General features: G+C 35.1%; 2 protein-coding genes across 3 annotated transcripts; one reads left to right on the plus strand and one right to left on the minus strand.

The window, feature by feature from the left end:
- Positions 1–180: 180 nt before the first annotated feature.
- On the minus strand, positions 181–3,989 carry LOC107423613 (LRR receptor kinase SERK2). 2 transcript variants are annotated; one of them, XM_048479993.2, is made up of 4 exons: positions 3,106–3,989; positions 2,179–2,439; positions 1,172–2,059; positions 181–863 (listed from the first exon to the last, which is right to left on the minus strand). In XM_048479993.2, the coding sequence occupies exons 1-4, from the start codon at positions 3,527–3,529 to the stop codon at positions 358–360; spliced, it is 2,079 nt and encodes a 692-aa protein (XP_048335950.2). In that variant the 5' UTR covers positions 3,530–3,989; the 3' UTR covers positions 181–357. The 2 variants fall into 2 exon arrangements, with proteins under 2 accessions (XP_048335950.2, XP_048335951.2); XM_048479994.2 differs by having other exon boundaries at positions 1,172–2,056; positions 3,106–3,986.
- Positions 3,990–7,386: 3,397 nt separating this feature from the next.
- On the plus strand, positions 7,387–12,276 carry LOC107423608 (probable tRNA N6-adenosine threonylcarbamoyltransferase, mitochondrial). The gene is made up of 13 exons (XM_016033191.4): positions 7,387–7,836; positions 7,915–7,959; positions 8,270–8,344; positions 8,583–8,679; positions 9,091–9,181; positions 9,356–9,405; positions 9,835–10,025; positions 10,188–10,273; positions 10,514–10,589; positions 10,697–10,780; positions 10,878–10,992; positions 11,281–11,369; positions 11,699–12,276. The coding sequence occupies exons 1-13, from the start codon at positions 7,534–7,536 to the stop codon at positions 11,834–11,836; spliced, it is 1,440 nt and encodes a 479-aa protein (XP_015888677.3). The 5' UTR covers positions 7,387–7,533; the 3' UTR covers positions 11,837–12,276.
- Positions 12,277–12,803: the final 527 nt, after the last annotated feature.

Raw genomic sequence — 12,803 nt, forward strand, 5'->3', positions numbered from 1 at the left:
ATCAAATACATAGATAATACTTGTTGAAGTTAGAGCTACTCCATATACTGAAACCAGTTTGTCTATTCACTAGTTAAGCATCAAGACGGTGCCTTTAAAGCACAATGATCTTTCAGACTTTACACGTAAAAACATTCAACAAAAAGGAGTTGTGCACAAACCTGCCTTTATACAATGATAAACATGAACAAAAACATATATAGGAGTAGAAGCCCACAAATTACAATAGACTAGTACATGCGTGCCATTCACAATATTAATTCGGTCTTCAAAAAGGATACAAAAGTCAGTAAGCACACAACTTTAGCAATAATTAGTAGTTAGTAATTACTTTATCTACCACCAGTTATCGAAAATTTAGGCGACAACTTGGTAAGAAGAGCAAGAACTGTAGATAAGACCACTCACTTCTTGCATCACATTTTCCATGGATGGCCTGTGGTTAGGAGATTCATGGGTGCAAAGAAGAGCAATTATTCCAAGTTTAGCCGCCTCTGATTCTGAAAACTTCCCCTTGAGGTTTGAATCGATAAATTCTTCAAATCTACAGGACTCTGCCCCTTGGCGAATAGACTGAGTGATTTTCTGTTTGCCACTGAGGATTTGAAATACAATCATACCAAATGCATATACATCACTCTTCACAGTGAAGCGACCAGTGGCTGTGTACTCAGGAGCCAGGTATCCCTTGGCAGCACTGGCTTTGAGCATGGAGAAGACAATATCATCTGCAAGAAGTTTGTGTAGCCCTGGGTCTGAAACCATGGCCTTATAGTAGGCATCAAGAAGCACTTTCTCAGCTGATAAATTCTGGTGAACGATAGCAGATTTGTTGCCTTTGTTTCCATGTAAATACACAATACCTGGTTCCCAATAGATGTCAATTTCCAGCAGAAACAAAATAAAAGAAAGCAATTGATGCAACACCAGAGTAATGATTCGTGAATCTACTATTCATAACTTCTTAATAAGGAAGTATTTTTCACTATTGAGATCTTACAAAATCAAGTATATTGTGTTGTGTCTCCTTATTTTCATTTTTCAAAGTGAATTGCATCTAAAGTCAATGATAGAATGAACTGTTTTAAACAATTGTTAGGTACATACATTATTTTCTAGCCTTAAATCCTCAGATACCATTTAATTTGCAAGAAACTAAAAGTGCACTGACCTTTGGCAATTCCATGAATGATAGATACTCTGGTTGACCATTCAAGAGTCATCCCACTGTGCCCCTTGCTGTCGAGATAATGTAATAGACTTCCATTTGGGACAAAGTCATAGATAAGGAAACACTCTCCCCTGCCCCTTGAGCAACAAAAACCTCTTAATCTAACAAGATTTTCATGTTTCAATGATGTCAATATCTTCAATCCCTTCAAGAATTCAGCTTCATCAGACTTGCAGCTAGTTTTGGCAATGCACTTTACAGCAACAACTGATCCATCTCTCAGGATCCCCTTGTAGATGGCAGAAAAATTGTTCTTCCCCAACAAATTCACCTCGGAGAAGCATTGAGTTGCACGCTCCACTTCTTCCAAATTGTACATAAAGCTCTCAAGAACTTCCTGGGAGAACCCACTGCCACCTCTAGCCAATGGGTCCCATCCATTTGAATACTCCAAACTGATGAGAGGAGATGCACTCCTCCGGGAAACTTCCTTGATCTGGTCGGTACTAAGCCGGCTATCTGAGGTGTCCAAAGCACTCCCAATTTTCTGTTTTTGGCGACGGTACCATGAGAATGTGAAAAGTCCGGTGACAGCAAAAGTAGACAAAACTCCAACAACCCCCATAACCACACCAATTTGTGGAGATTTTGATGTCTTTGAACAGTGGGATCTGCTGCAGTTTGAGTGTAAATTTGCAGACTCCGGGATATCCTTCATGGATACATTTCTAGATGAGTCTGGAGAAAAATTGATAGGTTCAAATGGTTCCGGTCTGCTTCCGTTCTGACTATGACTAGCTGTGCAAACATTTAACCCAGGAAACCCAACACCACATAAGCTTGGATTATTTCCGTACTGGAATCCTCCATTTAGTCTCTTCAGAGCTGCTTTTTCATTTACAAGCCCCCAAAGAAAGAGTCAAACAAATTGAAATTCTTCCCGCCTGGATCTTTCAAAAGAGTAACAAATACTAGAATAAGAGAACGAGGAGGTGAGACCATATTACCTGGTGGGACATTGCCTGACAGAGAATTATTTCGGATATCAAGAACTTCTAGCATAGGAGCATCAGCTAATTTTGCAGGAATTGAACTAAACAGACTATTATAGCTCAAATCCAACCTTGTTAAACTCCCCAGCTCACCCAAACTAGCAGGAATGGCACCAGCTAATTGATTATACTGCAAAGCAAGAACATTAAGCTTCTTCAGGTGTCCCAGTTGTGTTGGTACGCTCCCAGTCAACCTGTTATAACAGAGCTGCAAAACTGCAAAAAAAGGTTTAAAATAAAAAATAAATAAAAAATAAAAAACCCTTAGATTTTCACCTTTAATAAGTAAAATTTCATTAATAACATTGAAAAGACCATTCAACTAAATTTCGGATTAAACATGTAAACAGAAAAGGAAAAAGAAAGAAAGACCACTGATCTATATCAAAAAAACACTAAAACCATGCCGCAAAAACGTATATTTAAGCATTCTAAATTCAAAATCAAAATCAACCATGTACTGCTAGCAACAAAGAAGCCTGTTAGACCCAAAAAATGGATAAACGCAACAAAAAAAATATAACAAAAAAGAAAGAGATGTGAGGTCAGCTGAAGAAAACAAACGTTTCAAAAAGACTGATTTCTCATTGCATCTAACTCATTGTGTCAAAGATAGACATGGAAAAATGTGAGCGGCAAGAAATCCCCAAAAAATGACAATAAATGATATCTCTCACGCGGCGAAAACACATTCAAACGAAAATGATAAATTTTCCACAAAAATCAAAGACCAGCATTGAAAATTAGCTCGCTCGCTCAATCTCTTCTTCATACACTCAAACACAAGCAAAAACTGCAACTTTCCCACTCTCTCATGCACAGACAAAGCAAAAATGGCAATTTTCCCACGAGAAAATAAAAAATAAAAAAATCAAGGCCAACCTTGAAGATTAGGCATGCTTCCAATCCCAGGAGGAATTTCCCCAGATAGATTATTCACATTGAGATACAAATCGCTTAGCTCGCTAAGATTCGTAATCTCCTTAGGTATCTTCCCACTCAAAGAGTTGAAATGCAGGTACAGACCCGTCAAGCTCTTGAGCTCAGCCACAGCTCCAGGAATTTGGCCCCAAAGACCCTTTCCCTGCAGAGAGATATTGACAACGCGGCCTTGCTCATTGCACGCCACGCCTTCAAAAGCTCCACTACAGGGATCAGAGTGAGGAGTCCATGAGGTCAAGAACTGGTTTTGTGGGTCCAGAGAGGCTTTCATGGCCATAAGAGTAGGGAGCTCGGTGCGTGAGGAAACAGATAGCAAAGGAAAGAAGAGGAGGATAGAAAAGATTACGAAGAAGGGCCGAAGCATGTTTGCCTAGACGGAAAGCAATGGGAAAAATGAGATGGAATGTGTCAAACAATCTATGTGACACAATTACTTGGCGAGAAATGTTGGAACTTTGAAAATTTCTTTTCTATTTTTCTGGGTTTGTTGCTTGTGTTTAAGACTTCAAGCTGAGTGTCTACAAGTGAGCTGGTTTCAAATCTTTGACAAACAAGTACAGGTGTGTTTGGTTGAAGGGAAACTGGAAGAAAATAGGAGGGAAAGTGAGAGAGTGAAGGAGGGAGGAAGGAAAGTGCGTGGAAAAACGTGGGGCCTTTGTCTTGGAAGTGGCAATGAAAGGGCGGTTGGTACTCTGACTAGGGACCAGAGAGAGTGAGAGAATTTAAATCTCACTGCTCCAATCGGTCATAAACTAATTACTCCTGTGTTACCCAAAAAAAATCTAATACTCGTTTCCATTCTTCAATGAATGATTCTTTTTTGCTGAAGCATGTTATACTTCACTGTAAATTAATAAGCATTTTATGACATTAATAAAATGATAGCAACAATAATTTTAAAGGCCTGCAATAGCATCTTTATTAACAATAGGGATACATTTTTTGTCTTTTTTTTAATTTATAAATATTTAATTCAATGCTAGAAATAGTTCCATTACATTTGACTCGTGAATTTTTCAATTTTTTAGTTAGAATAAAAAGGGCATACATATATTGAGAATATGTTGGTGAAAGGTTACAACTATTAAGTAGACAAATATACTTCTTGGAGACTGTTAATCATGTATTTAACAATCCTGAATTCTCTTCTGGGATCATATAAATCATAATGGAAGGATAGCTTAGTTTACAAATAAGCATGATCAGAAATACAGCTATTACAAGTGGAATTATAACTTAAAAGTAGGGAGAGAGAAAAAAAAAAAAAAAAAAAAAAAAAAAACCCTTTTGATGCTGCCGGAAAGGAAATAGTGGAAAGGGTTGAAAGATGGACTTCTTTGTTTTTCATACTAAAACAATGCAAAATGCTTTGGACATGACCTTGAGGTCCATGAGGACCATGACCATGCCGATGCTTTCCACATACCACTTATTTTTTTTTTTTTTTTTGGGTAGAGACTATGGGTAGGAAATGGAAAGGTGAGTATCAGACTAGGACCCACGCCAGGATGATAGCACTTAGATATCTTGCTGTCTCTATCCCAATAGGGAAAATCCTAGAAGTTAATGACCCCAGCAAAAATAAGTATAAATAAATAACTATACTAAAAAGAAATTCCCATGCTCAGTAGTTTGCATAAAAAACCATACTAAAAAGAAATTCCCATACTCAGTAGTTAGTACCATGCTTTACTGGCCCATCTGTTGGTGGCACTTTGATCATCTCTCTCTGTGTTGTTATTCAGTTTTTATTTGAGTGACCAAGACAAAATAATCATTTTTTTTCTTTTTTGAGGACCTGTCAATGTGCATGATAAAAAATAATAAATAAATAGAATATAAAAAAAATCCAGATAGTAAAACAGATCCGTGACTCATTGGGACACTACAGAAAAAGTGGAATACATGCATATATAAGTGAAATGAAATGGAAGTCTGTGCAATGTGACAGTATTCAATTGCTGAGAAAGCACCTCTACTTAAACAAACGTACTAGGTTTTGATTCTCTAGTTTACAATTACAAATTCATGTGAACTACTTTTTATTTATTTCCGGGTTACATCATGAGACATAAAATCTTGAGGCAAAACTGAGCTGCATGTGAACCCTAAAAAAAAAAATAAAAAAAATATCATGCTTCATTGTCTTGTATTTTTAATGACCAAAGAGCCTCTTTCATAGCCTGTGAAATCCTTTTGTCTTGGGAGGTAAAGAGTGTGGATGGGACAGATTTGTAGGGTTCCCATCATCAATTTCGTAGGACAATAATCTTTCTTGTGAAAATGGGTGCGTCATGATTGATTTAAAATTCATATAGTGAAAATCATAACCTTATTTTCGTTGGTTTTTTTCCGACTTTGTTTTCTCTTCCATATCCTCGCTGGACTCCTTTTGATTTTTTCTTCTTCTTTTTCGGCCCATATTTTTAATCTACCTTTCTTTTCATTACACGTTTTATAAGAGAAATGAATACTGCATCTTGAAGATGCATAATGCAACGAGGGATTTTTATTTTATTTTTTTTTTTTTGGTTTTTTTTTTTGTTTTTTTAAGTGATTCTCTTACACAAACAAACCGGGTGGGTGAGACAAAATCAAGTGAGATAGCTTTTAGAACTTTGTAGGGAGTATGAACCATATATTTATGCCATCACTTATGTATGTTTGAAAGATATATATTATAAAATTTTAGACAATTTAAGACTCTTATCTTTTCCTTCACTTTTCATTTGTCCGATCCTTTTCCTTACTCTTATCTTTTACTTCACTTTCCATTTGTCCGATCCTTTTCCTTTATCCTTTGTTTTGTTTCTCTTTTTCATACTGTATAAGCATGAACCAACAGAATTGTTTTTTATTCTAATAATTTAGTTTTCCTATTCACTATCCAAATTTGCCCTTTTTTTTTTTTTTTTTTAAGTTTTTCTCATTGGTGAATGGATTGTTTAGCTAGCAAATCATGTGCCCACAAGAATAGAGGATTGTTCCGGTTTCTGTGTCAATAATTACAATTTTTCTCAACTTTCTTGGGAGGAATGGAACACTCTACTTTTAAAGTGACTTGAAAAATCAAACCTTTATGGCAAAGACGAGGCAACACCAAACCAAAATGTTGACAATCTAGAGGTTTATCCTTGTTAGAATGTTAAAACTAACTCATATAAACTAGTTTGTTTCCATCGAAAAATCACAGTGCATTGCGTATATTTCAAAATTTTTAGAACTTTTTTTTTCTTTTTTTTTTTTTGGGTGTATATTCGATTTTATCATTTTTTTTTTCTAATAGTAATTTGTTGAATTACATATTGCAATTCTATAAATTTCAAAAATCCAAATTCCATTTTTTTTTTTTTGGGCTCTAGCCATTAAATTTTAAAGTTAAAATAACACTTATATAAACATCGGCTAAATTATTGAGCATTTCTAAACTATCAATAATTAATTTAATTCCAAACAAACTATTAAAAAAAAATGCTTGTAAACCCTTTTTAATTTACTAATTCTTAGCATGTTAAATCTTTACCATATGGAATGGACCTGGTTTTATTTACAGTAAAATCATATAAATGTATATATATAGCTATGTTATAATACATTTATTTGTATATATGTAGTTTTCCATCTCATGTTGAATAGTTAGTCATGTAGCAAGTGTTAAATGTTGCTATTTTCTCAATTAGAATTTTAGATTTAATTATTAATTGAGATGACTCATTTAGCATTTAGTATTTTAATATGCTTTTACTTTATATTGGAACATGTTCTCAACAAAATATTGAAGAGGATAAATAAATATAATTAATAATAAAAAATATTTATTTTTACAAACAAAGAGAATTTGTTTTTCTATGGTGAAAGATGTGTAAAACAATAAAAAGTGAATGGATTATACAACGGAGAAAAACCAATTGCATAAAATCTAGTGTCGACAAGTTTTTCAATTAGATGGCTATAATACCTTTAAAAAAATGACAAAGTGTTCGAAAATACGGGCAAAATGAAAAGCAGTTATAAAATGACTAAGTAACCTATTTGGGTTTTAAACCAAATACAGAACTCGTTAGCTTTAAACCCAGGCTGAATAACTGGCCCAAGAAGCAAGCAAAAAACCTGAGTGAACTGATCTCTTGGCCCAAATTCAATTCCCCTTGTAGAAAAAGCGGGTGTGTTGTTGTGTGTTTCAAACGGTCCTTTTGTTCCATTTATATTCTTTTCGTTGTTGTAGAAAATAAAATTTGGAATGAAAATTTAAAGCAAGTAATAAAAACGGTGGTGGAGTGTGTGGAGGCCTGTGTGCGCTAATCTATCATTCTCAGTCTTCGGTGTGTGTTTATATTTGTGAGTGTGGAGGAGTAGAGAATCAAAAGAATGGCTCTTTCAACAATTTCGCTCCTAAATCATCTCCTGCCAAAACCTTCGGTTCCGTACACCTTAACGGCTATCAAAGCACTGAAGCCCCTCCTTGTACCTCGACGGACCTCCATGTGCTCATTTCCCGGCCCTTCTTTTTCTTCTTCTTCTTCTTCTTCGTCGTGGAAATCCTCTTTAGCCCAGTCCACCACGTCGACGAATTCCACCATCCCAGCTCTCCACCATGGAATTCCAGGGCCACAAGATGACCTGCTTGTTCTAGGCATCGAAACTAGCTGCGACGACACTGCCGCCGCTGTTGTAAGTTTCTGATTTTGCTTCCTTCTCTCTTTTTTTCTTCTGAGTACCTCCGGTACTGAATGGTTTCTTTGAATAAAGGTCAGAAGCAACGGTGAAATTCTCAGCCAAGTTATTTCTTCTCAGGTAGATATTATTATCTTCCTTGGATTTAGTTTGGTAGTATAAAGTTCAAGAATTCGTATTGACTATGAGTTTAATATTCCTTATAAGAGAAGAAAAAAAATGTATATATATTTTTCTTATTATTTGTTATTCTCCGTTAAATTACTTGCTAATACTGAATGTTTTATTGGAGGAATTATGAGACTATGAATGTTTTATTGGAGGAATTATGAGACTATGAGCTATGTGTTGTATATGTTTTTTATTAAATAGCGCCAAATTAGTTATACTGTGAACAACATATCTAAGTTTGAACCTTGCCAATGTCAAGGCAGATTTACTTGCTCGATATGGAGGTGTTGCCCCAAAGATGGCAGAAGAAGCACACTCGCAAGTGATTGATCAGGTACTTCATGTGCATAACTTTCCCCATTTAAATTTTAAATATTAAATTTTCCTCTTCTGTTACTTGGGCCATTTGTGGCTGTGTCAGTTAATTACATGAATATTGTGTTGCAAAAGTTTCTCTGCTTATCTTCTCTCGTAGCCAAGTCTTTGAATACTCGCACACACACCCCCCAACCCCCCCTCCTCTTTTTTTATTTATTTTTATTTATATTTATATTTTTTATTGTTAATTGCAGGTTGTGCAAGAAGCACTTGACAAAGCTAATTTATCTGAGAGGGACTTATCTGCAATTGCTGTTACTATTGGTCCCGGTTTAGGTCTTTGTCTTCGTGGTAAGTTGGTCACATAGCTTTATGTTTTCTTTTTTGTGCCTTTTTCGCTGAAAGAAGATGTTGGCATGGCCACCTTCTCAGGGGTTTATTGAGCTTCTTCATACTTTGTGAAGGCAATTGAGTTTACCTACAGGTAGTGGTGGCAATTCCCTTTTAGAACCATAGGAAAAACTGGATGCGTTTTAGAAAGTCAGGATCTGTTGTCCATTATAATGTATGTGAATTGTATAATTCTGAGCTTCTTCTTGCCAATGTATGCTAGTTTGGTTAGGCCTATTTAAAGAGTAGAGATTTGGATCAAATAGAATTTTTTAGTTCTTGTTTCTTTTCTGTGAAATAATCTGGATTTTTAGCATTGAATTACACTTCTTGAGTGTCTAAGAACTAATTGTTCTTACAATTACACTGCAGTTGGTGTGCGCAAAGCTCGTAAAATTGCGGGCAGGTTTAATCTACCAATTGTAGGTGTACATCACATGGAGGCTCATACATTGGTAGCCAGGTAAAGGAGTAACAGCATTCTAGTTGGTGCAATGCTAAGCAAATTAGCATAAACATTTTTCTTTCTAGGAGTGTAAAGTTTTGGTCTTCCAAAGAATACCTATGGGCTATATGCACTTAAAGATTGTCATGTGAGGTGTATTTCTGCATCTGATATATTTCTTTTTTCTTACAGGTTAACTGAAAAAGACTTGCAATTTCCTTTTATGGCCTTGCTTATTTCTGGTAAAAAAATTCTACTGTTTTACTACTCTAAAATTGTTTTATCTTTTTCTAGTCTGTAAAATTAACTTCTATCCACTGTCCTCTTTTTTTCTTTCTTTACAACCAAAGTTTATGTGGTTTGAAGATTGACAAGTGAGCATGCCTGGCCAACATAAGATGCCGTTTTCTTTCAATATAAATATTAAATCATGTGTTCCAAAATTACACTCCACGGCAGTGCTTTTGGTTCCCATATGAAATCTGGATTCTCACAATCATGGTCATTTTCTGGAGGAGAACTTATGAGATCTCTGCTTGATTCTCCTTGTATTGATTTTGGAAGACATATTCTTATGTATTACGTACAACTTACCTAATTGTAATCTGGATAATCCATTATTCAAACTTTGGCATCCAGGGTTACTGTAATTGTTGTACACTGTCTTTTAGGAGGACACAATCTACTCATTCTTGCCTGTGATCTTGGCCACTATATACAACTTGGAACCACAATAGATGATGCTATTGGTGAGGCATATGACAAGACAGCAAAATGGCTTGGCCTTGATATGAGGAGAAGTGGTGGACCAGCTATAGAGGAGCTTGCTCAGGAAGGCGATGCCAAATCATTCAAATTTGCTGTAAGTTGTCTTTTAACATATTGTGTTTACTTCTAATCATGATTGTCTATGGAAGCATATATATATACCTTGGTCCCACTGCCACATAAGAAGTCTATGATATGACGAAGATTTTTGCATCATCAAGTTGTATAATTAGTTTGGTACTGAATTGTTCTCCAGACTCCAATGAAACAACATAAAGATTGCAACTTTTCATACGCTGGTCTGAAAACTCAAGTGAGGCTGGCAATTGAATCCAGAAATATGTATGTATAATCTGTCCAAATATGCACAATCTGTGTCGAGTTTGAGTCTTCCTTCTATATGCTAAGTGCAATTTCTTTAATTTATACCATTCCCATTGATTTGTAATGATTTAATATTTCACATCCAATTTATCTCCCCCTTCTTTTTCTTTTTATTTATTTATTTTTTATTTATTTATTTATTTTTTCCTTTCTTTTTTATTTTTATTTTATTTTTTAATTTTGGGTAATGATATGCAGTAATGCAGCAATTCCTATTTCTTCTGCAAGCATCCAAGACAGAAGTTCTCGAGCTGATATTGCTGCCTCTTTCCAGGTTTATTATTTGAATACTTTTTCTCTATTCTTTCTTTTAGCATTGTGAATATGCATTCTTCTGCTCTTTTACTATTATGCTTTTATTTCTGTGTTCGCTCAATGCAGCGAGTTGCGGTTTTACATCTAGAGGAAAGGTGCGAGCGAGCAATTGAATGGGCTTTGAAGATTGAACCTTCTGTGAAATATTTGGTGATGTGAAAAGCAATTTTTCCATGTTATCTCTTTGGCATTCCCCCTCCTCTATGTATAGCAGAACATGAAGCCCATCTTCATTCTCCTCCTGCAGGTGGTTTCTGGAGGTGTTGCATCAAATCAGTATGTTCGGTCTCAGCTTGATCAGGTTGTCAAGAAAAACGGCTTGCATCTTGTGTGTCCTCCTCCCAGCCTCTGTACTGATAATGGTAATTTATTATTATTATTTTTTAACTTTGGCCAACTTGTGAATGAGGTGCAATTTTCATTGTAGAAAGCAATCAAGAGGGTGGTTTGGCATGTATCTATGCACTTTGCTCACAGCCAAAACTGAGATCGTCCTTTAACGAACCATATATGTTATGTCTTGAACCTAATGGATCTAAAATAGTCTGGACTTGGGATTTTTCCTAGTAGATGTATAAATATTGCTTGTTGTATAAGCTGGCTACTACCTGCTATTAAAAGCAAATACCTTTGTTTTTTCACCTCACTAGGTGTGATGGTGGCTTGGACCGGTATTGAACACTACCGTATGGGAAGATTTGATCCACCCCCACCTGCAGATGAACCAGAAGATTTTATGGTTTGTTTTAATATTCTGTTTACTTATTATGACCATATTTCGTTCATTTATCCTCTAAAAAAGAACAAGAAAAAAGTAGCAGAAAATGAAATTCTTTCATTAATTTATCTCAGTATTAAAGAGTGTATTATAGCTAGTACTTGGTATCTTGGTTTGCCGAATAAAGAATATAGCCCAACCTTTTCAAGTGTTGGCTCCTTTAATTACATTTGAAAAGTAGAGACCTTAGATATAGCTGGACATGGATACATTATTTTGGTATATGTACACCTTATATTCTTATTTTGCTTAACCACAGCCCTTTCTAACATATCTACTTGGTAAATCAGTATGATATACGGCCAAGATGGCCACTGGGGGAGGAGTATGCCGAGGGAAGAAGTGAGGCTCGCTCAATGAGAAAGGCCCGGATTCATCCATCTCTTACATCTCTCATTCAGGCGTCTCTGCATGAACAGCAATCATAGCCTGCACCTCCTTATTGTTCTGCCAGTTTACTCCTTGGTCAGGGTGCCGACTCTTTCAATTCTAATGATCTTACAAGCTGCTGTATAAAGAATGCCGCTGTGTAAAGAATGAGAGATTATAGCAGCCCGTTGGGGAAGAAACTTCATCACAACCAAAGCAAGGATTGTTGTAAGCAAGGGATGATATTTTGCTGTCCATAATAATCATTTTTTTTTTTTTTTCCAAGCATGAAAGAAATGGACTCAATTAAAACCATATTCTTTTTATCTATCGTGTAAAGATCTTTGTTGCATGTAAAGGAATTTTGACGTCTCTGAATTTTTCTGGATCATGATACTTTAATCTGTTTAAGGGTGATTTACAAGTCGATTTCCTTTCGACATTAAATCATACCTTAGAGTTTTGGTTTGGGTTTTATTATTATTATTTTTTTTTCAGCATTGGCCCGTTGTCTCACTAAATATATATATATATATATATATATTATCCGTTCTTCTGGAGAGAATGTATTTTTGTTTATACTATAGAACTTTCGACTGGATCATGCGTAGTTTTTGTTTTTTTGTTTTTCTTTGTTTCTTTTACTAAAATATGAATTTTATTGCTAACCCTTATCTACCAACAATCTTTTGGAAAAAAATAGCTTTTCATAAAAATTGAAAAATTGAACAACACTGCTTCTTTACAACGCCCTTCGTTAATTCTTGTTATAGGTAAATTTTTTCTAAGGGTCAAATAACCTCATGTAAGAAACAATATAATTTTGCAAGTTTGAACCAACATTGAATTTTGAAAAATTGTACCAAATGTAGCAGTTGGATTTTTAAGCTAAAAATGGAGCTATTGAACTTTTATCTAAATTAAAAATATATATATAACTATCAAAATAGATTTTTTTTTTTTTTGGTTAACTATATATCTATTAAAATAATTTTGAATACTTTAGTAAATATTTATTATTATTTC

The sequence above is a fragment of the Ziziphus jujuba genome, chromosome 7 (genome assembly GCF_031755915.1).
Source record: "Ziziphus jujuba cultivar Dongzao chromosome 7, ASM3175591v1".
NCBI classification, from domain to species: domain Eukaryota; kingdom Viridiplantae; phylum Streptophyta; class Magnoliopsida; order Rosales; family Rhamnaceae; genus Ziziphus; species Ziziphus jujuba.

Excerpts from the sequence above, each read along its gene's own strand:
- LOC107423613 (XM_048479993.2), bottom strand. The coding sequence starts at position 3,529 with ATGCTTCGGCCCTTCTTCGTAATCTTTTCTATCCTCCTCTTCTTTCCT. Across the intron at positions 2,060-2,178 it reads GTCAGGCAATGTCCCACCAG|CAGCTCTGAAGAGACTAAAT; the intron begins GTAATATGGTCT and ends TAAATGAAAAAG. Across the intron at positions 864-1,171 it reads CATTCATGGAATTGCCAAAG|GTATTGTGTATTTACATGGA; the intron begins GTCAGTGCACTT and ends ATTGGGAACCAG.
- LOC107423608 (XM_016033191.4), top strand. The coding sequence starts at position 7,534 with ATGGCTCTTTCAACAATTTCGCTCCTAAATCATCTCCTGCCAAAACCT. Across the intron at positions 10,993-11,280 it reads CAGCCTCTGTACTGATAATG|GTGTGATGGTGGCTTGGACC; the intron begins GTAATTTATTAT and ends TCACCTCACTAG. Across the intron at positions 11,370-11,698 it reads ATGAACCAGAAGATTTTATG|TATGATATACGGCCAAGATG; the intron begins GTTTGTTTTAAT and ends TTGGTAAATCAG.